The sequence below is a fragment of the Acanthochromis polyacanthus genome, chromosome 14, assembly GCF_021347895.1.
Source record: "Acanthochromis polyacanthus isolate Apoly-LR-REF ecotype Palm Island chromosome 14, KAUST_Apoly_ChrSc, whole genome shotgun sequence".
Lineage (NCBI taxonomy): Eukaryota > Metazoa > Chordata > Actinopteri > Pomacentridae > Acanthochromis > Acanthochromis polyacanthus.
This window is the reverse complement of record NC_067126.1, coordinates 7764378-7788133: the sequence shown is the minus strand read 5'-3', so window position 1 is coordinate 7788133 and position 23756 is coordinate 7764378. Positions and strand designations below refer to the sequence as shown.

The following is a 23756-nucleotide window of genomic DNA, read 5'->3' as shown; positions in this document are numbered from 1 at the left end:
AAATAGACTCTTAATTTTGTAAAAGCTAGTGCCAAATTACAAAATAGAAACACTTTTATCCACCATAACCTCTCATCCAATCAAACTTCAGGTGAAAAAAACTTTCCACTTCCACACCTCATAGCTGCTCCAGCTGCAGACAAATGAACGGTTTCACTGCTTCCACCAGATGATTGCGCCATAATAAAAAGCACTTTAAAAGTTTGAAGGTGAGTCATTTTGAGTTCTCAGTCCGTCCATCAGGCGTCCTCCTAAACTCTGTTTGCATTCTGAAATCAAACCGCTGAAGTCTCCTTCATCTCCTCTGTTCTTTATCTCCTCTCCTGCTTCTGACAAGTTTTTTTTAACTTTCCCCCCGCTGCCGTCTCTTGTTTCATGTATTCACAGCTGAGAGTTTGCCATCAGGCAGAGGAAAAAAATATGACAAACTAGCTTTTGATTTGTGGGATTGTGTGTGATGGATGCTGGAGGGGCTTATCTGGAGAACACAGCGGATCCTCGTATCAACGCCGCCACCTCCACAAAGAACATTTGATCGGCTGGATACGAAGCAGGCAGCAGTTTAAGGCCGCTAATGGTATTTTCTGCCTCTTTGTATTCAGCCTTTCTCCCACTTTCAGTCTGCCACGGAGCCGTTAGACTGTCGGGATGAGAAATGTCCGCATTCAGTCACAAAAATCTAATCAGCTGCTGTTTTACAAAGCCGCATGCGTTCACCGTACAAATGGGATTTTGTAACGAGGAGCTGAATGTTGTCACCATGGAGCTCGTCCCTGAGCTTCAGGGTCTCCTCGCTGAGCTGCTTCAGCTGTCAGACAAACACTGATCTGTGTTTGATTGTCAAGAAGCTCTTGTCAGCTTTTGTCCTGCTAGAATTATACATAAGGTATAATTTATATAAGATCTTTTGAATAATTTGTATAATGACATAATATCATGTAAATTATTCTTTTACATCAGAAAATAACTTTGCCCCCACTATTTATTGAACAAAAACAACAATCAAGCAGTACAACAAACTATGTACACAAGAGGCTAAAATGAGATACAAACCTCATACAAACTGATAAAGAGCCTGAGAGAATCAAACTGACCAGAAATATGCAAGAACCAAAGAAAAAGAGGTTCAAAAAGGAACACACACAGATAAAACAGCTGCAGAGATGCAAAAAACTGCCAGAAAGAGAAGCAAACAGACTAAAAAGAGATGTAAACTGAATACAAACTGATGCAAATCAACTGCAAAACGAATCTGAACCATCAGACAGATTCAAAGTGACCACAAATGTTACATGAAAAAAAGAAAAAGAGGCTCAAAAAGGATCACAAAGAGGTGAAACAGCTGTAAAGATGCAAAAACAGCAAGAAAGAGAAGCAAACAGACTAAGAAGAGGTGCAAACTTAATGAAAAATTTGACTGCAAAAAGAATCTGAGAGTTGAACTGACAACAAATACACAAGAACAAATGAAAAAGAGGCTCCAAAAGCAACAACAGCAAACAAAACAGCTGCAAAGATGCAAAAATATCAAGAAAAGGAAGCAAACTGACTAAAAACTGGTCCAAACGTAATATAAACTGATGCAAATCAACTGCAAAAGGAATCTGAACCATCAGATAGATTCCAAATGACCAGATATTTGCAAGAATCAATAACAACTGTCAAAAAGGATCACAAAGTGGTGAAACAGCTGCACAGGTGCAAAAACAGCAAGAAAATGAAGCAAACTGACTTGAAAGACATACAGAGTTCATACAAACTGATGCAAATCAACTGCAAAAAGAGTCTGAACCATCAGATTGAATCAAACCGACCGCAATTGTGCAAGGACCAAAGAAAAAGAGGCTAAAAAGAGGTACAAATTGAATACAAACTGATGCAAATCAACTGCAGAAAGAGTCTGAACCATCAGAGAGAGTCAAACTGACCACAAATGTAAATGAAGCAATAACAAAGAGGCTCAAAAGGAAACACAAAGAGGTAAAACAGCTACAAAAACAGCAAGAAAAGGAAGCAAACTGACTAAAAAGGGATGCAAAGTTCACACAAACTGATGCAAATCAACTGCAAAGACACGCAAAGCGAAGGCACATGTGGACCACTACATGACGCAAAATGACTGCAAAGAGAAGCAAAGCAGACACCAACTTTTCAAATCTACCTCAAACATTGTTTTTTTTGTTTTCAACAAAAGTTAAAATCATGGGAGGTTTAGAAACAAAGGCCAGAAGAAGCAAAAAATACAAGAGAATCTCTGGAAAAGAGTTGACTGTTATCTAAATACACTACAGCTGTACTGGGAACCTTTTACAAAAGAAACAAGAGAAAAAACATGATAAACACCTTGAAGAAGTGCAGCTGCAGAACTCTCTACTGAATCCTAAAACAAGTGATGGCCTCCTGGGTCATTCCAGGTGAAATGACCAGATATTCCTTGGGGGTGTTGCTGCACCATTTTCAAATTAGTCCTAAATTTGTATGCCATTAGATAGTCACAAAAGTACTTTCTATGCAAAATTGTAGGCCTGTAGCTCAAATAGTTTCTGAGTTGTGGGGGTCTGAAATGTTCAGAATTTGGGCTATAAAAAGCCTCGTCAGCGTTTTTTAAGTCTTTTAAGTGGTTATTTCTCAGCCTCTAGACATACCAGAGAGCTGTGAGTTGGTAAACAAGGCCTCTGCATGTAGCTAGTGCCCCACAAACATCCTCAGGTGTTTCCCTACACTCTGCAGGCCATGGGGACTTGCTAAAAATGCTAAAAATTAAGAAAAACCTACTCGCGAGTGGGGTTTGGGACCTTAAAAGTACTAGAAATACTGCACAGAAGTGTTCTAACACCCCTGGGTTCCATTCTACACAAACTTGTGTGATAACTTAGCAAACTGGAGCTTTCTAGGTACCTCAGTTTGGAAAATATGAGCTCCCAAAGTTGGACGAGATTTTTAATTGGCTATTTTTGGTGGCAAAAATCTCAGTGTGGGACAGGTACCAGACACCCCAAATTTTTCTACAAGACAGTTCCATCTGTCTTCTATCACTGCACAAAAAAGCAGCAGGGTTATATCTGTAGTTACTGAGATATTCTTACTCAAAATGGCATGGGTGATGTCAAAATCGTTTTTTGCTTTTCAGTACTTTAAATTGGGATACAAGTATTAGTAGTCATTCCAATGGTAGTATTATGTATGTTTTGTTCTTTTTGAAATGTTAGTTGTTAAAGGTGACTACCTTCAAAAAGTGTAATGGTATAACTTAGGTATACCTAAGTTATAACTTAGGAATAGGTTCTTTTGCTTGTAACATGACATTGTACAATTAAATTTAACATGTTTAATCCCACTGCACTGATACCGTAAAATTCAACATTATTGTTGTTATTTTTAAATTAATCAACCATAAACTACTACAGAGCTCCCTGAATTCAAGTTGCTATGTATGTTTTGTTCTTTTTGAAATGTTAGTTGTTAAAGGTGACTTACCTTCAAAAAGTGTAATGACATGTTGACACCCATTTGCAATGCATACATGTAATTATAACAGACACATACAAATTACATGTACTAACTTGAAGAACATCAGTGAATTAATTGTTTATCACGGTCTTCAGCAGTAATTTTGTTGGTAAATGAGAGACATTAGTGTTTTACATGGCTGCATCTTCAAACCAGAAACAAGGAAGTGAATTCAGGCCCCATCCACATGAAGACAAAACACTTAACAGTTTCAAAAACGATCGCCATAAAGACGAAGGCGTCTCAGAAAATGTGTGCGTCTACATGAATGCACTCGATACGCATGGAAACGCTGTGAAACACATGCCAGACCTCTGGGGGCGCTATAACGATATGACGGAAACACGTGCAAACAGAAGAAAAAACAGTGGGCATGCGCACTTGCAGCAAAAGTTGTAAACAGAGACCAAGCCGGGAAGCATGAGTGGGCAACATTGGCAAGCTACTACGTTAGTCTGGACGGACGATAAGGTTGAACTCTTGCTTCGGGTGTCACTGGATTATAAAGCCAAAAACCTTAACCCTGCAACAGGGATAGTAGGGTCACTAGCTTCATCAGCATATTTGCTACACTGTATGCCGCCATTGTTGTTGTTGTTGTCGTTGCCGCGTGTGGCGCATGCACATGCGTGTCAATGAAGATACGAAACTACGACGCAAGCGTATCTGAAAAGTAGCGGATAGCCAGTAAACACGGAGCTGCGTATACGGCGTTTCAAAACTTTCCACTCTAGAACCTGGTTTCAAAAATGATCGTTTACAGACCCCCAAAACGCCGTCTTCGTGTGGATGATACGCAGATTCTGCAAGAAACTTATGCGTTTAGACCTCAGTTTGTCTCCGTGTGGATGGGGCCTCAGTGATGTACGTGTATTACGTTTGCACTGGGAGCTGCTATGATTGGTGGAACTCACAGGAGGCGGGCCAGAATTGTGGCAATGTTGCGGTGATTGGACAAAATTGCAAGGCCGTGCAAAAATTCACGGAGATTGGTTGATTTCGCGTGAATTCACGCAATCGCAACATCGCGAATTCCTGGAGGGATTGATATTGAATTCAGAGGCATGACTCTAAGAGCTCAGTGTCAATCAAGTCAACACCTATTTTATGGGTCAATCAGAAGGGGCGGACCTAGAAGTCAAGACTGGTGGACACCTGGTGAATGTTTCAGGAGAGACAAGATTATCAATTATCATTGTCACTTTTTTCTTCTTTTTTTTACCTCAATATAAATATTAAAAATATTGTTTCTTCTAAATAACAGCATACATCTTTAAAACATTTATATCTTTGTAAAATGGTAATTTAACGTATAAACATTAAAAAACAACAAATTATTCTTAAAGAATCCTGAATTAATTATTCTACTTTATGGTCAAAATGTAAATTAACACCCTCCTGTCTGTAATTTAAGAAAACATCTGTAAAAACAGAATAAATCTGAGTCAAAATGGGGTAAAAGTCTAGAATAAGCTAATTTTAAAAAACAGCTGGTGTATTGTTGCTTCAACAGCATAACTGATGGTCAGCTAATTAGCTCATTAATTGATGTAGTCGATAAGTGTTTTTGTTTCTGCTGAGTGTGAAGTAGGATAAGATGCAACGTAAATTTGTGATTCTGAGTCCTGCAGCTGGTTTTCTGTCAAACCTTCCAGATTTAATGAGAGACTCTGACCCTCCTGCAGCAACAATTTCATTCCGCCCTCGCCATGTCGGTGAATCTCCGGCCTTCTTCCTCGTCTCCATCTCTTCTTCTTTCACTTCTCTCCTATATTTTTCTACAAGCTGGTAATGAGAACACAGCGTGAGGAAAAGATTGCTCAGTTTATCTGCCTTAACCTCATCCAAAACTTTCTTTTTGGGGGATATTTCTTCATTAAATTTACGAAGGTGACTGTGGACGATTTACAAAAATATTGGAAAACAACAACAAAAAAAATTGGAATTTTTGAGCCGAGGAAACCAAATTATAGGTTTTTCAAACTGGAGGAAAAGGTCCCTGGCTGACTTTACTTTCAGGAAACAATACAGAGATGGAATTGTGGGTAATAAATTGGAGGACAGAGGACATGAATACGAGTTGAAATGGAAAGAGAAGCTGTCAGACTGCAGACTGGAGAGGTGGAGGAAAAAACTGCACTTTCCTGCTTCACCGTAACACTCAGACGAATGAAAAAATAGAGCTTTAGTCCCAGACTTAATGGGAAATTTGACACATTTAGTTGCAAATAGATCGTGCTGGACCTGAGCTACAGCAGAATCAGAATCAACTTTATAGGAATTTGACTCTGCTGAATCTTCTCTCTCACTGTACAGGAATCAGAAAAAAACAACTAAGGCTATGTTCACACTGCAGGCTAAAGTGACCCAAATCCAATTTTTTTGCCCCTATGCGACCTGTAGCTGATCTTGTCATGACAGTCTGAACGACACAGATCCGATTTTTTCAAATGCGACCCAGGCTACTTGGATATGTGGTCCTAATTCCGATACGTATCAGATCTTTTGCTATGCGACTTCAGTCTGAACGGCCAGGTCGCATTTATCCAACCTATACGTCACGTACACTACAAACGTCACTATTCTGCGTGTGTCTTTCCGTAAGAGTGTTAAAAAGAGGCGCTCACATATGTACGTAAAGGTCGCCCTTGTCATTCCAAATTTCTGAATGAAGTCCGTATCTGTGAAGCCTCTCACATCACTATTCCACCACTCCTGGCTGCGACTCCGCACCCACATAGTTCTCTGGACAGACGTTGCTGCCACTGCCCCACAAAACGCCAGGACCAAAATCCTGGCTCTGTTCTTTCTTGACCTTCTCCTTAAAACAATTAAGTGATAAATATGCTGGCTCCGGCTGGACAACTATAAAATGGCCAGACATGCTCTATAGGACACTTTTGGGTCGTGTGAGGTTTATTGTGGGCAGTCTAAGGCACACCTGTGCACTAATCATGGTGTCTAATCAGCATCTTGATATGGCACACCTGTGAGGTGGGATGGATTATCTCAGCAAAGGAGAAGTGCTCACTATCACAGACTTAGACAGATTTGTGAACAATATTTGAGAAAAAAAGTTTTAGATCTTTGAGTTCATCTCATAAAAAATGGGAGCAAAACCAAAAGTGATGCGTTTATATTTTTGTTGAGTGTAGTTTTAGCAGAAAATTTTTTTCTTTAACATTCACATAACCAGGAAAGCACTGAGCTTAATCTCTTTTTGTGAGATAAGACAGGTAACAATAAATATAATAAACCCTTTCCTAAAAAGATTATCTAAATTATTCAGAGCAGTTTAGATTGTTGTATGAAATTAATTTTGCTTCGTTACTCACTAATCACTGCTTTTAAACACTCACAGTGAGATTTCTACTGATTAACTGTCAACATGTTTTATTACAAAGATGTTATTGTTGGTGCTTGTAAAGTCTGTCTCTAATCTGTGTGTGAAGTTTTAGGTAAATGAATCCTTCTTCCACAGCAGCACAAAATCAACCAGCAAACACTCATACTGACATTAATCACACAGACTGTTCTCGGCTTGTAATCTTCCTCTTGTCTCTCTGCAGGGATCTCAATGCCGATTCCCGTCCTGGGGCTCCGAGATCACTCCAAGGTCTTCAAAGACGGCAGCTGCCTGCTGACGGACAACAACTTTGTGCTGGTCGGCTCCTTCGTGGCCTTCTTCGTCCCCCTTACCATCATGGTGGTCACCTACTTCCTGACCATCAACGCCCTGCAGAACGAAGCCACCCTCTGCTTGGACCAGCTGGTGCCGCGGCCCAAATGGAGCGCCACATTCACGCTTAGCTTCTTGCCGCAGACATCGCTGTCCTCTGAGAAGCTCTACAGACGTTCGATAAGCCGCGAGGCTGGAAGCCGGGGGAGCAGCGGCGGACTGGGCGGTGCCCGAGGCAGCGTCTCCGGGTCGCTGTTCGGGCGCCGGAACATGCAGTCGATCAGCAACGAGCAGAAGGCGTCCAAGGTGCTCGGGGTGGTGTTTTTCCTCTTCGTGGTCATGTGGTGCCCGTTCTTCATCACCAATGTGCTGGTGGTGGTGTGCGATCCGGCGGTGTGCGACGCCGGAGTCATGGGAGGCCTGCTGAACGTTTTTGTCTGGGTCGGGTACCTGTCCTCCGCCGTCAACCCGCTGGTCTACACGCTGTTCAACAAAACGTACCGAGCCGCCTTCCTGCGCTACGTTCGCTGCCAGTACCAGCCGGAGAAGAAGCCCCTGCAGCTCATACTGGTGAACACCATCCCCCCGCTGGCCTACAACTCCACCCAGCTGCCCCTCGGAGACGTCGGGAAGCTACGAAACGGAGTGGCGCACTCTGGCAGCGAGGGAAAAGAATTCTCTTTACCCGGGCAGGAAACAGAGAAGTGTAGGCCGGACAAAAGCCCCAGAGACAAAGACGAGAGCTGCGTGTGAAGGTCCAACATTTCATCTCCAAAGGATTTGAGATTTAGAGTCAAAGTGCCAAAGACAAAGTGCCTCCCAGTCAGGAGTCTGGAAACACTGAGGTGTCTCACAAAGAGTGAGAAAAGTCTCTGCGTTTTCAGCATTTCCAACTCAAGTTGAAGTTCTGGTCCTCAGATTCACCCAACAGAGTCTAGATCAGCTGAGTCGAGTTGATTGTTTTACCCTAAAATGATGTAAATGGATGCTTCTGACTGCTCTTTCAAAGCCTCCTGCACACTGCCACAAAATGGATTTCATCTGGAAAACATATCAGTTTATTTTCCACTGAGTTGAACCGGAGAAACAAAAAGAACCGACTTGTCCTTGGAAATTGAAAAACAAAAACTGACGTACTTATTTTATAACACGTCTTTGGACAAAAAAAAGAGAAAACAAATATCACAGATTCTTTACATAATTAGATTTTCCACGGATGCTCAGCTGCTGTGACCTCCGATAACCCTTCATTCTGCCGGCTCCTCAGCGGCAGCAAGAAGGTTTCTACCTCCCATCACACCTTTGGGTGGATCAGCGGGGATTAGACTGGATTTCCTGCGACTTTATCAGATGATAGTGTCGGGATGAGCCCTGCCATGCCGGGACTCCAGACACTTGCAGAGGTCAGATAAAGCTGCCAAAAAATAAAAAAGGGAAGAAAAACCTCCTGCTGAATTTTCCTGTGGAGAATAACACGAGGGAGAATTTGAGATGCACACAAGGCAGCGACGTTACAGAGACACCGTAAATAAATCTATATTTGTATTTTGTGCAGATATCTGTGAATAAATGTATATTACTATTGAGGTTAAACAGATTTTATTTCCAACACGTGATGCAGTATGAAGATGAGATTATATGGGGAGGTACTGAGGAGGATTTAAGTGTAAAAGTCTTTTTTAAAATTGTGTTCCAGCCAAACTATCAGTGCACATTGGCACCTGATTTCCAGAGGAATTTTCCAGAAACATACAGCTGTTTCTGCAGGTTTTTACACATTATAAAAGATGGTCTGGTGGTTGGCTCTGTGAATATTGTTTTAAAATCTGTTGCAATGGAGCTGCTGTGTGAGATTGAAGACAAAATGAAGATCAGTGCACAAAGGTGGACTTGAATAATGGATGTATTATCAACACAGATGTCAGAGGAAATGCAAGGGACACCTTTGCTATTTTTGGAACATGAAAAAAGCTAATTTTGTGTTTTTCTTTATCCAAATTAAGATATTTATGCAGAGAAGGAAGATAATGCTGCAAAAAAACTGCACCAGAATGCAGAAAATGACGTGTTTGATGCTCAAAATTTTCACCCAAACTTAAGCTAAGAGCTCTGGCTGATTGGCATTAAATGTCACAGAAGACTTTCTCATGGTGACATCTTACTAATTTATCTTCCCATAATGCTTTCTATGATATTTTCCATTATCTAGATAAAGATATTGATGCAGAAACGGTTAAAACAATGGTAAATATGGTAAAACTTGATAAGCTTACACATGGGTCATGTAGTTTGTGACGTCAGTTTTTCGATTGTGAGGCAAATTTTGTGTTTTTCCTTTGTCTAAATTAATATATCGATGCAGAAAAGGAAGAAAATGGTGCAAAACGTTGCATCACAATACATCAAAGGAAGTGTTTGAAGCTCAAAATTTTTACCCTGCATAGAGCTCGGGCTGATTGACATTAAACGTTACAGAAGACTTTCTCATGGTGCCCTCTTACTAATTTAACTCCTCATAGTGCTCTATGTGATATTTTCCATTATCTAAATCCAGAAACTGATGAAAAAAAGTTTTTTAATGGTAAAAGTAGTAAGACATTTAGTTTGTGGCATCAGTTTATCGACTGTGAAGCAAATGTTGTGTTTTTCTTTGTCTGAATCAATATATTGATGCTGAAAATTAAGGAAATGGTGCAAAAAATTCACCAGAATGCAGGAAAATTAAGCATTTTCTCCCAGACCTCCACGATTATCGAAGTTCATTCACACTAAAGAGCTAGTAAGAGCTGATAGGCATTAAATGTCCCTTCTACTAGTTTAGATCCCACAATGCTCTCTGCTGTGTTTCCCTTTATCTAAATCAAGATGTTGATGCTCCAAAGGCAGAAAATATTGAAAAAATCTAAACTACTTGAGCTTCCACATGGGTCATTTAGTTTGTCAGTTCATCATCTGTGAAGCAAATTTTGTGTTTCCCTTTGTCTGAATCAAGATGTTAATGCAGAAAATGGTGCAAAAATATTCACCAGAATGCAAGAAATTAAATGTTAGTGCTCAAAATTTTCACCCAGCTCCCCATGATTATCAAGATGCATTCACAACAGGGCTGCAGATTTAAATTAGTAAGTGGCTAATTGGCATGAAATGTCACAGAAGACTTACTAATGGTGCCACTTTACCAGTTTAACTAGATTAATAAAGCTCTCTGCTGTGTTTTCTTTTATCTGAATCGACATATCGATTCAAAAAGCCAGAAAATGGTGCAAAAATGTATCTAAAACCAGTTGAACTTGCACATTGGGTGGTTAGTTAGTGATATCTGCACAGTCAGTTCATCAGCTGCAGTGATTACTGATTTTACCCTGTGGAGCTTTTTCTAAAACAGACAAAGTATTATTATTATTATTATTATTATTATTATTATTTCTGCATTCTGGTGCATATTAAGTATTTCTCACTAAATATGCTTTGTTGAGTGTATTTGCAGTTATCTGTTTTTACAGACACCTCTTTTATGATAGAGTTTTATCTGATGTCATCTGCACTTTAATGACTGTTATCATCAGAATCATTCACATACGGATGGGCCAGGAGGGACCTCTTCCATCTTCTAGTACACTCAGAAGTGTCATCGTAATCCCATAAAATGTTGCTCCTTTATCACATCATTTAGTAGCAGAGGAGGCGTGGTTTTACAAAGAGAAGCACAAGTCCATATTCAGAGGTTGGAGGAGTTAGAAGAAGAGAAGGTCAGAAATATGGCACAAGGACATCCACAGAATACAGGAAATGAAGTGTCTGAAGTTTAAAACTGTCACCCAGACCTCCAAAATTATCAAGTTTTATTATTCACATCAAAGCTGCAGATTAGAGCGAATAAGAGCTCTGGCTGCTGGACATTAAACGCCACAGAAAATTTTGTCATGGTACCCCCTTATTTGCTAAACTCCCACAATACTCTCTGCTTGCCAACATAAACCACCGATAGGCCAAGTGAGAGCCCCTCTGGTCTCTTTAACAGTAAGAAGCTCCATCTGGTGGAACAGCCAGGTACTACAGCTAATCAACATTACATTTTCTGACATTAGCAGCATGTGATGTGCCAAATTTTGTTCCAAAAATAGAGTCAAATGATGCATTTTGTCAAGCCAGCTAACGAAGTCTTGTCTTGTTTAAAGTTCCATCTTGTCTTACTGTTTGACACTTCAGGTTTACTTACATTTTTAGCCCATGTTTGGCTAAATGTAGGCATCAAAACTACTTTTAGTGACTCCACAAGCAATTTTAAATGCACATACTTACACAGTGTGATATTATTGGGTTTACCTTGAGTCTGTCAGGGAACAGACTGGATAATAACACACCTACTGAACAATCTACGAAGCAGACAAAGAACTCCTGTATTTTTCTTTGTCTGAATCAATATACTGATGGAGAAAAAAGCAGGAAATGGTGCACAGAATAACCGCGCCAGAATATAGAAAATTAACTATTTGATGTTCACACTTTTCACCAAGACTTGACCTAATAAGAACTCTAGCTGATAGACATTAAACATCACAGAAGACTTTCTCGTGGTGCCCTCTTACTAACTTAACTCCCCATAATGCTCTTTGCTATATTCTTCCATTATCTAAGTTATATATGGCCCTTACTGGTCCATATGTATGAGAATGATGATCATAGGCTAATAACAACCTAATCTTGTGTTTGCGGCCAAAATGCTGACTTATTTTTGTCACAGAGCCATGTTGAACCACTGGGACAAGTTGTTGTTAATTCATTCATGGCTTGAATAATGACCACCCATTCAACCCTGTTCTCCAGCAGATAATGCACAACCTGTTTCACCCAACACCCTGCAGAGAAGAGTTAACAGGAACTCTGAACACAAAAGGCAACAAAAGTTATGATAGGTGTGCAAATACAAAGCGGAATGTAAAGGATAAGAATCTCCTATGACGGCAAAAATGTACAACAAAGCTATGAATCCATGTTCCCTGCAAATGTTGATTTGGCTTTTATAAATGGAATGTAAAGGGGACTTCAAAGTCTTTCTTTAAAGCCACAATGGTTCAATCTTCAACTATAAATCCTATAAAGAGTGGAATTTTGAAAACGTGGCTGTTTTATTCTGCACATGATGAAAGTAGCTACAGACAGACCTCAGGGGATATTACGAGTTAAAGAATGATATGATGCTTGTTGCACTCAATGTCATACAGAGCGACAGTCAAGTAAAAAAAAAGGTTTTCAGCTAAAGCATGAAGCAGGCTGATTATTTATTGTCACCACAGCTGGTATTTACGACATCAGACGACCTCAGAATAAGGATTCATTCAGCAGAACAGCACTGAAGAAACACAAATAAAAGCCCAGTAAGTGACATTTAACAACACGTACTTACACATACTTCTACCCGCCGAGTCCAAACCTACGTTCACATAGAAACAGAAAAGTCCAATTTTTCAGCTATCCCACAAGTTTCTGCCCAAATGAAGTTCTACACCAACTTTGGGGAGATAAAATTGTAAGATTGGATGTAATTTTGATTTTTAGGATCCTGTTTTGGTCAAAAAGTGAACAGCCAAGTGGCTAATAAATCACGCAAAGAAACAGACAACAGGCTGTGGTTTATTGAGAAAATTCACTTTATTTTACAATCTGGGTCATAACTTTAATATTTATTGGATATTACTCCCATCAGTTCTAAAATCTGTTTTTATGATAACTCATTAAGTTAAATACTACAATCTGGAGATGAAATTTACAACCAAAGAAAAGCTCACTTTAGTCAAATTTAAAAAAACAAAACACACATACAGAATGGTGGATAGAGCAGCCACAAACAACCCCTACACTGTTGAGAGGCAGATAACTGCAAGTATCAGAAGAGTGTTTCATTTTATCAGACAAGCATCAAAATTAGCTATATATTTTCACAGAGTATAATCTTATTGGTCGATTTGTTTGGTTTTCATGTGAAAATATGTGGAATTTAGCATCTAAAATCCAGTTTTAACACAACAACTTACACTACTGTTCAAAAGTTTGGGGTCTCCCAGACAATTTCATGTTTTCCATCAAAACTCACACTTTTATCCATGTGCTAACATAACTGTAAAAGGGTTTTCTAATCATCAATGATCCTTTCAACACCATTAGCTAACATAATGTAGCATTAGAACACAGGAGTGATGGTTGCTGGAAATGTTCCTCTGTATTCTCATGGAGATATTCCAAACCTTTGAACGGTAGTGTATATATTAATTGCACGTTTAGAAGATTTGGGATGGGGTGTAGCATTTTTGAATCAGAAACTACATCTTTATTAGTTCAATGTCATTTTAATTTAAAGTGTTTTTATACTCCCGACAGCTTGAAATAACTCCTGTTAATTTCATTTGCAAGTAATTTAAAGACATTTGCTTTTTCTTTAACTTTATTTCCAAGGTTCGTAGATGTTGAATTACATTCTGTTGCCAAAAACTAATTCTAAAATGCATGATACAAGTTTAATCTCCTAAAGAAATGGATAACACAGTTAAAAGATATTCCGAAAAATCCAAAAATATGTCACCATCTTAGAAAATTACACCATTTATTCTGTAGGAAATGCCAAATTAGATGCTTGTTTGACAATCTGAATAACTTTTTCAGTTATCTGCCCCACTATTCAGCCTTTGTTGCTCAGTGGAACAACGATTCAGTCCAAATTCAGTTCCATTTGAGTCAGATTCTCCACTTTGGGTTGTAATAAAAGTTTCAACGAGCCGTGACGTCTGATGCCGAGATAATCCCACTGCCCAAAACTATCATGTATAGCTTAACTACTGAACCCAGGATGTAAAAAGTGAATTTCTCTTCACTGCTAAAGGTTTTAGAATCAGCCTCCTCTGTGTCTGTTTAAGTGGCAGAAGGACCGTCTCGTTTGGGTTGTTCATGGATCGGATGCTGTAGCTGCTCTCTGTGTAGTTCTGTTGCTGTTGCAGTGATGTGAAGACCATCGACGACTTTCTGCTGACGTAACTCTGGATCTGCAGTGTAACTCTGGTTTGGAGGTGTGTGTGTGTGTGTGTGTGTGTGTGTGTGTGTGTGTGTGTATTTTCTAAAAAACTAGTGTCTATTTTGGAATTTTGATGTTTTGATGGTGACAGTCACATTTCTTTTGTATGTCAACTGTATGGAACAGTTTGTTTTCAAATCAAAGTAAAGAGAAAACCAGAGACGCAGTGTGAGAGTTTTATTTTGGTGGAGATTAATAAAGAGACTATCCATCACCTGATTCTGCTGCTCCCCTCTCTGCAATAAAAGAAAAGCAAGTTTAAGATTAAGTTAATATATTTCTGACATTTATTAAAAGTAATGCGACCCGGGAGCAGGAGTCTTGAGACCTGATGGATTTTGGAACTTTTGCTGTTTCTTCTTCTTCTTCTTCTAGTTCTTCTTCCTAAACTTCTTCATCTTTTTCACCTAATACCTCTTGTTCTGATTCTAGTTCTTCCTCTTTTTCTTTTTTCTTCTTTTCCTCTAGTTCTTCCTCTAGTTTGTCTTCTTCTTCCTGTAGTTCTCTAACCCTAAACCTTCCTCAAGTACTTCATCTTCCTCTTCTATTTCTTCCCCAGGTTCTTCTTCTTCCTAATCTAATTCTTCCTCTAGTTCATCTTCTTCTTCCTCTAGTTCTTCCTCTTCACCCTCCTCCAATTCTTTGTCAAGTTTTTATTCTCCTTCCTCTATGTCTATGTATAGTTGTCTTTCTAGTTCTTCTAGTTCTTTTTCTTCCTCTACTTCTTGTTAATCTTCTTCTACTAGCTCTTCTTGTACTTCTTCTAGTTCTTGTTCTTTAGTTCTTCTTTAACCCTTCTTCTCATAGTTCTTCTAGTTCTTCTTCTCCCCCAACACTGACGAAGCATCAGGTCCCTGCATCCACATTTACATTCTCTAAATAAACTGGGTCACTGAGAGAAATCAGGCTGAGGAAGGAAAACTGTGTTGACATATAAAGCTGACGGTAAAACTCTTGTTTATCTGGTCGGAATTCCTCTCCAAAACCTCCCTGCCTTACACTTCTGAACCAAAACTGGCATATTTATAGTGCATTAATAATGTATGCTGCTTGAGCCTGAAGAGGTTTCCTTTTCTTTCATGTTTTTCATTGATTTATTTTTATATCTTGGATGGAGCGTTTTATGTCTTGGATTCTTTTTAAATTTTAGCTGTGCAACAAAAACTTAGAAGCTTCAGGAATGCACATTTTTGAACTGTTTACTTTACTGATAGACTAAGATGTTACCAACCAACATTTTATATGTTTATGCAGACTGTCATGCAGACAGATCTGCTGGCAGAAAAAGATTTAAGGGTGATCCAGCATATTTCTCAATTTTAAAAGGTTCATATCATCACAGATAAAACCTTTAGAACTATTTCAGTGCAACCATTTCTGATTTGCCTGAAATATTTTTACAGCATAAAATATGAGGATTTATGTAGATATAAAATTACAGCTTCATTTATCAAAAATGTCATGATTTTATTTATTACCATTAATAATTGAAGAGTTCATTTGCAAAAACAGATAACTCCATTCTGATAAATTTTCAGAAAACGTTTTTTTATTGTTTACTTGAGATAATATCAATCAAACTGAAGTTGAGTGTATTTGACTCAGTAGAAAAATACATGACAAAATAGAGAAAAAATAAATTATTGGTGTTATTATAAATATTAATGAGTTTTCTGAAAACGGAGTTACCTGTTTTTGCAAATGAACTCTTCGATTATTATTTTTAATTATATGCAAATATTCTAAAACAGTATTATAACATACAAATGTTATTATATTACTATTATTAACTTTTTTTGCAAATTAAAATTTAAAGTTATGTTTGGATGACAGCATCTCATTAACTATTAGCAATAAAAGCCTTGCTTTTCCACTTTTATTTCTCACCATGCCATCATTTCAGAGTGTAAAATTTTGGACAAGCAGATCAAATAATCTCTGATTATGGATGAGGGAAGATATGAAAATGAAAAAAATTACAGCTGACATGCTGTTCTTCACATCATGATGCTGCCACCACCATGCTTCACATCATGATGCTACCACCACCATGCTTCACATCATGATGCTGCCACCACCGTGCTTCACATCATGATGCTGCCACCACCGTGCTCCACATCATGATGCTGCCTCCACCGTGCTTCACATCATGATGCTGCCACCACCGTGCTTCACATCATGATGCTGCCTCCACCGTGCTTCACATCATGATGCTGCCACCACCATGCTTCACATCATGATGCTGCCTCCACCGTGCTTCACATCATGATGTTGCCACCACCATGCTTCACATCATGATGCTGCCACCACCGTGCTTCACATCATGATGCTGCCACCACCGTGCTTCACATCATGATGCTGCCTCCACCGTGCTTCACATCATGATGTTGCCACCACCGTGCTTCACATCATGATGCTGCCACCACCGTGCTTCACATCATGATGCTGCCACCACCATGCTTCACATCATGATGCTGCCACCACCGTGCTTCACATCATGATGCTGCCACCACCGTGCTTCACATCATGATGCTGCCACCACCGTGCTCCACATCATGATGCTGCCTCCACCGTGCTTCACATCATGATGCTGCCTCCACCGTGCTTCACATCATGATGTTGCCACCACCATGCTTCACATCATGATGCTGCCTCCACCGTGCTTCACATCATGATGCTGCCACCACCATGCTTCACAATATGATGCTGCCACCACCATGCTCACATTAACAACAAAAGACAATGCAGAAGTCAACCAGTGATATTTTCTGAACCATTTGTAACTGCATGTAGAATACATTTTCATAAGAAATACTTTTCTTGTTGAACTTTCATAACTGATTGAGCAGAAATGACAAATTGAACCACAAGAAGGAAAATACTGGTGATAGTCTAATCTAATGTCAATCTCAGATTTATTTACATAGCACTTTTAAAGGCCTATGCTGAACCAAAGTGCTTCTATTCTAAGTTAGAACAGACTCCTGGTGTTTCAAAGTGGTTCTCCAACTAAAACCAAGAAAATGTTGTTTTTAATATGGGCATATTTTTCTTTGTCAGACCCCACTAATGACTGTTTTTTAAACCTGCAGGGCTTCTGTCTGTCGCTATGCAACAATCGACCGCTTGTTGTTTTCTTTTACATAAATGAAGACATTTCCACTACAAATTGATGCATTAAAATTCAGCAGAATGCCAAAAAATAAAGAGTTGCGCTTTTTAATGTTTAACAATGCTGCATCTTTCAGTGAGCTAGATTCAAACCTGGGATGCAACAAACAGGAGAAAGTTCTCTTTGCTGTGAGATGTTCATTCAGTTTCTAAATTCTATAAAAATGTCCTGAGAGGAAGCTCCACTAAATGAACCTACTCCTACTGTAATTCATTACTCGTGATTTATTTTCAGACTGGAATAAATTTGGAGCACCATATGCGCAAGCTTGCGATTTGGGAGGAAAGGGAGAGATTCTCATATTGTACTAATCTGGTTCGCCCACAGCGAGTTCTGTCCGACCATCCAATTTGTCTTTGTGAAGAATTTATCTTTGCCCCATCTGTCTTCTACTGTTTAAAATAGCATCAAGCCAAGAGCAGTTCAGAGCGCCAACACGCACAGAGTACCAGCAGTTTCAAAGCCAGCTTTCATCTGAGCAGGAATGACACAATATGATGATTTGTTTCTTAAAAATCCATTACTGTCAACAAAAAAAACCGCTGTCGGTTCTTCTGCCTTTATGAGGACCACACTGGCTGGAAGACATTAGGAGGACGTTGGGCGAAGAAACAACAAGAAAAAATTTCTAAAAGTGAGAAGATTTTTTTAAAAAGTGAAGGTTTTTAGAAAGTTAAGTCATCCTGAAAATTACATTGTTAATGAAAGTAATCAATAATGGTGAATCTTGAATATTTAGCTACTTTTACTTATTTGTATGTCAAATTGAAAACAGATTTCTGCAAAGTAATGAAAATTAAATAAAACAGTATTTGTCGTCTTCAGTCAGTATTTAGTAGATGTATCTTTGGCTGAAGTTACAGCGATGATGCCGTGTTGGTCTCAATCAGTCTGAACATCTGGATGCTGCTATTTAACCTCATTCTTCTTCATGAAACTGCAAAAGTTCTGTCTGGTTAGACAGGGATCATGAGTGAGCAACACTTTTTCAAGTCCAGCTACAAATTCTCAGTTGGATTGAGGTCTGTCTTTAAACCATTTCGGTGTAGTTTTGGCTGTTTGCTTCAGATCATTGTCTTCTTCTCTAAGGACTTTATCAGGTTGTCCTCCAGGATTTATCTAGACTTTTTCTGTCTACCTTTACAAGCTTTCCAGGACCTGCTGCTGAGAAACATCATGATGCTGTCACCACCGTGCTTCACATCATGATAAACGTGATTCTTTTGCAGTTCTGGTTAAATGTTAAACTGCATTTTGTTGTTTTAGTGCTTGTACTGCAATGTCAATAAAGAAAAAAGTCATTCAGTTCTTACTGTAGACGTTTTTGTTTTTTTTTAAAAAACAGAAATGAAATGATCTTTTCCAACAAGCTATGTGTTAATTAGACTGACAGATATTTATGACATAAAACTGACTCCCACTGCCACCCTTCTCCACCCAGTGAAACCTCCCTGGTGTCTCGATTAATGTCGGTTTGTGTTTGTGCTGACAAGATCACGAATCCTGTGAATTTGTAATCATCTGGGTGGGTCATAATTTGCCAACCAGCCGTCTGTGTGTGCAAATCACCGTCATGAAATGTCAGCCAGCATGACTGCTCTGGTTCACCTGCTGCTCCACCGAACACATCATTACCCTTTAAATACACACTTACATCCTCCTTTTTATGGCTTGCTCCAACCATCAATTATTCAGACATCACTTAAATATTCTCCACTCTCCACCAAAAAAAAACTGAGATGATTCAGGCTCAGCCGCAGAGAGGAATTTTTAAGGACTACATACAGTAAATGCTTCACATCCTGGGAAACTTTGAAGCCTGAAAAAATTCACTAACTAAAGCTAACTGAAGAGATGAAGAGGTAGTGGGTGTCCAAAGTGAAGCAATCAAAATGTCCTTTCAGGGGTTTTCCTCTGAGGTTCAGCCGTCTTAGGAGATGGTTGTTATCAGGAAACAGAAAGTTTTAAGTGGTTTTAGTAAGCAGGAGGTAATTAAAGGATTCCTCACAAATCCCTGTGGAGATAGACGAAGGCAGAGGAGGGGATTAATTGCAAATCAGGGGAGGGAAAGAGGGAGAACACAGAAAGAGAAGAAGAAGAAGAAGAAGAAGAAGAAGAAGAAGAAGAAGAAGAAGAAGAAGAAGAAGAAGAAGAAGAAGAAGAAGAAGAAGAAGAAGAAGAGGAGGAGATTGATGTGGAGGGAAAAAAGGCAAAATGTGTCACAAAGACACGTCAGAAACTGTTGAGGAACCAAAAGCTGGAAGATGAAACATGATGAGAGGGAAAACAGGAGTCAAAGGAGGGAAACGAAATGAAACAGGATGAGATGAGGAGTTGATAAAAGGACAGATAAGACGGTTTTGAAAGGTAAAAGAGCAAAGTGGAAGAGATGATCAACTGCTCTGAAATGTAAATCACACTCACAACCTCACAAGTGCATGAAAACAAAAGACAAAACTGAGCTACAACATTCAATTCAGTTTGAATCTTTGACTTTTGAGTGACAGTTCGATGGTTTTCGTTTGACATCAGGGACTCCAGCAAGGTAACCCCTCATCATGATGCTGCCACCACCATGCTTCATGTCATGATGCTGCCACCACCATGCTTCACATCATGATGCTGCCACCACTATACTTCACATCATGATGATGCCACCACCATGCTTCACGTCATGATGCTGCCACCACCATGTGTTACATCATGATGCTGCCACCACCGTGCTTCACAGTGGTGCTGTAGTGTTCATTTGGATGCACCGTGTTTGGTGCCTAACAAACACAGCATCCTATCAGATCAGAGAATCTTCTTCCAGTTGGCTTCAAAGTCTCCCACATTTCTTCTGGTAAAGTCTAGTCCAGATTTAAAACAAGTTTTTTTGTAACAGTGGCCACTCTCCAATAAAGGTTTGGTGAAAAACAGGTAACAGTTGTCTGCAACAGCACATGTGCTGACTTTTAATTTAGTTTTGGTGACAAGTGCATCTTATTTCTGTGATTGCAATGTTATTTTTAGTGCAAATATGTTATATCCTACGAACTAAATACAGTGTTGAGAAGCCCACAACAGAGAAAACACTCCTTTTGGAGGTGATTAAAGTGGCTTGTTTTGCTGTCATTCTCTTTGTGTCCACTGATTCCTCCTCTGTCACAGCCAGCAACCACTTGTAAATAATTACAGTCTTTGGTTTATTGTTTTTTTTTTTCTTATTGTAGCTTTCAGGCTGATTTGTTTGTTTCCTGCAGCTTCGTTCTAAACAAAGCAAATAGTGCTTTCACAGTGTTAACATCTATGACAGAGTATTTCTAAGCTTTTGTTTCCATTTCAATCCTCCTGTAGGCCACAAATAAAACTCTAATGAATTTAACCAGATAAACTGCACCTCGGATTAGGAGTTTATCAGAAGCTTTTCTAGGTTAAATATCGACTTTGAGGATCTCACCGTACTTTCAATGAATCCCCCCGAGGCCACGTCTCTGAGTAAACAATAAAACAAGAGCAGCAGATATGAGAATAAACCAGAGGGCGTGTTGGCAGCACAAGATAGTGCAGGATTGATCCCAGACATTGCACTCATTTACTGCCTGCTGATCCTTCCCTTGCTGCCTTTTCCCCACGGAGATCTAAGAGGGATTATATTTTATCTCCACCTCAGACTTCAGACCCTGCAGGTTTATCGATCATCATCTGCATGTGAGGTTTTACTCCATTATTCACACTGTGCTTGCAGCCTCAGTCCTCTGAAGTTTATCGTATTCGATTCAAACTATTTTCTTTTTGCTGAGCTGCTGTTTATCATCGTGACATCGTCGCATCGGCCGGAGTCCCTTCATCGCTCACACGGGAAAGCGGATTGATCCCTGCCTGCCAGGAATTCATTCAGTGCTTTATTTTACTTTATGTGAAGGAATATTTCCACGAGTTAAAGAAAAAAGTTTAACTTAGAGAGACAACACTGAGTGAAAAGTCAGCATTAGAAGATTAAAAGGTCACATTTGTGATTTTAACACAATTGTTAAAATCACAAATGTGAAATAAAATGTAATTTAAGTAAATTAAATGCATGAGATTCAGCATGAATATCAAATATATAAGTCAAAAGTAAAGTAAAAATTGTAAGTAGAAGTTTTTTTACATAATAAGAATAAGTAAAGTCATAAATATGAGTCAAACAGTAGAAACTGTAAATTCCAAAGTCAAAGTTTTGCTTAAAAACATGTTAAGAATTCATAAAAGCAAAAATTCTACAATAAAAAATCAGAACTATGAGCTAAATTCAGACATAAGATTTAAAAACTATAAATTGTCAGACATTTTACTGACCAAGGCAGAATACAGATAACAAGTAAGTTAGAAAGTCATGAATAAGTCAAAAAATACAAATTACTTGTTACACTGTCACCATGAGGCCAAGCTGGAAACTACAGCTTTACCCTCATCCAGTTTACTTCAGTTTTTACAGTTTTCAATCCACTCACTGCATCAAACACTAAATGCGTGGCCTCTACTAGTAGCAGAAGTTTGAATATTTTAGAATGCGCCGAAATAATTAATGTTAAAATCAAAACTGTGAAATGGTGCTCTGTGGTTTCTGGAAGAGGCTCAAGGACATTTTTAAGTGATGATTAGCACATTTCTGTATCACAAGATGTCTCCATTTTCACACGGTTCCCTGGAGAGAGCTTCTCTTCTTCACACAGGCCGACTTTTTATTATCCGAGGAGAGAGAATAGCGAGCAGGACGAGGTGGGAGGAGGAGGAGGACGACGAAAGACTGACATGTGCTTTAATAAAACAACTCATAAGCACCAAAAGAAGAAAGAAAGAGCTTGCTTCACTAAACCGAATCTCACACCCACATTCACACCCCCACAGACAAACACGCAGCATTCACTGTTAAATGAACAAATATCGGTCACTTTCTTTCAGTTAACTTTAGTTTCAGCTCCGACCTGCAGTGCAAGAACATGTATTTAAATGCCTTCAACCAGATTTATCACCTTTTGTGATCTACAAGTCTCACCTGTAGTTTTAATGGAGGCTTGCAAATCATATCATGTATGTTGCCATTAGGTGAAGGTTTAATTTGGACATGGGATGTCAAAAGGTTGAGGTGTGGGCGTCCTCCACAGGAAAATCTGAGCATCTACATTCTGGTGTATGATTAGGCATTATTTTGTGTCTTTTCTAAAACAATTCATGGTAACTAGTTAATGTATAATGCGGCATGCTTTACACCATGATCATGATGCTGCCACCACCATGCTTCACACCATGATGCTGCCACCACCATGCTTCACACCATGATGCTGCCACCACCATGCTTCACATCATGATGCTGCCACCACCATGCTTCACACCATGATGCTGCCACCACCATGCTTCACACCATGATGCTGCCACCACCATGCTTCACATCATGATGCTGCCACCACCATGCTTCACATCATGATGTTGCCACCACCATGCTTCACACCATGATGCTGCCACCACCATGCTTCACATCATGATGCTGCCACCACCATGCTTCACACCATGATGCTGCCACCACCACGCTTCACACCATGATGCTGCCACCACCACGCTTCACACCATGATGCTGCCACCACCATGCTTCACATCATGATGCTGCCACCACCATGCTTCACACCATGATGCTGCCACCACCATGCTTCACATCATGATGCTGCCACCACCATGCTTTACACCATGATGCTTGCTCCACCGTGCTTATTATCATTATTATCATCATTTTAGATCTTTAATTAATTGACAATACTTTGAAGAAATCTGTTTTCACTTTGAAATTAAAGAGTCCTTTCTTGTAAAGTTTTGTCAAAAAAAAGGCAAATTTGATCAAGAGGAGGCATTTTGACTGGGTATAAATCCTTTGCATCAAACTTTGAAAGTATCAAACTTGCTTCAGCCCTTTGTGTACCTACCAAACAACAACTTGCTACCATTAAACAGAGAAATTTAAAAAAAGAAAATGAAAAACACATTTTAAATATCAGTCAGGATTTCAAAATAGCTCATCCCTCTCTATTCTAAGCCCCTCCCACCAGACAAACATATGCTTGAAACACATAACGATGTCAGAATAAAAGTCAACTTTCATTTATGTCTTCGTCCAGAAGTCAAATTCCCCTCTCCTGACGAAAAATGTGTCCTGACCAGCATGTTTGACTCTCACCATGCTCTTTGTTGCTCTCTATCTCACCTGCTCTACATGAAAAGACCTGAAACTGGCTAAAATCTCTCATGAGGAGCAGGGGTCCAGTTTAATCTCAAGCCAACTGAACTGCAGGGAGTAATTTATACCTGACAGC

The 23756-nt window shown here is 39.3% G+C and overlaps 1 protein-coding gene across 1 annotated transcript in view; it reads left to right on the top strand.

Annotated features, from left to right (window-relative positions):
• Positions 1–14415, top strand: part of htr2aa (5-hydroxytryptamine (serotonin) receptor 2A, genome duplicate a) — a 105018-nt gene extending 90603 nt beyond the window's left edge. The window contains exon 4 of the mRNA XM_051958842.1: positions 7080–14415. Within this exon, the coding sequence (XP_051814802.1) occupies positions 7080–7942 (863 nt within the window). The 3' untranslated portion in view covers positions 7943–14415. The remainder of the gene's footprint in view (positions 1–7079) is intronic.
• The last annotated feature ends 9341 nt before the right edge of the window (positions 14416–23756 follow it).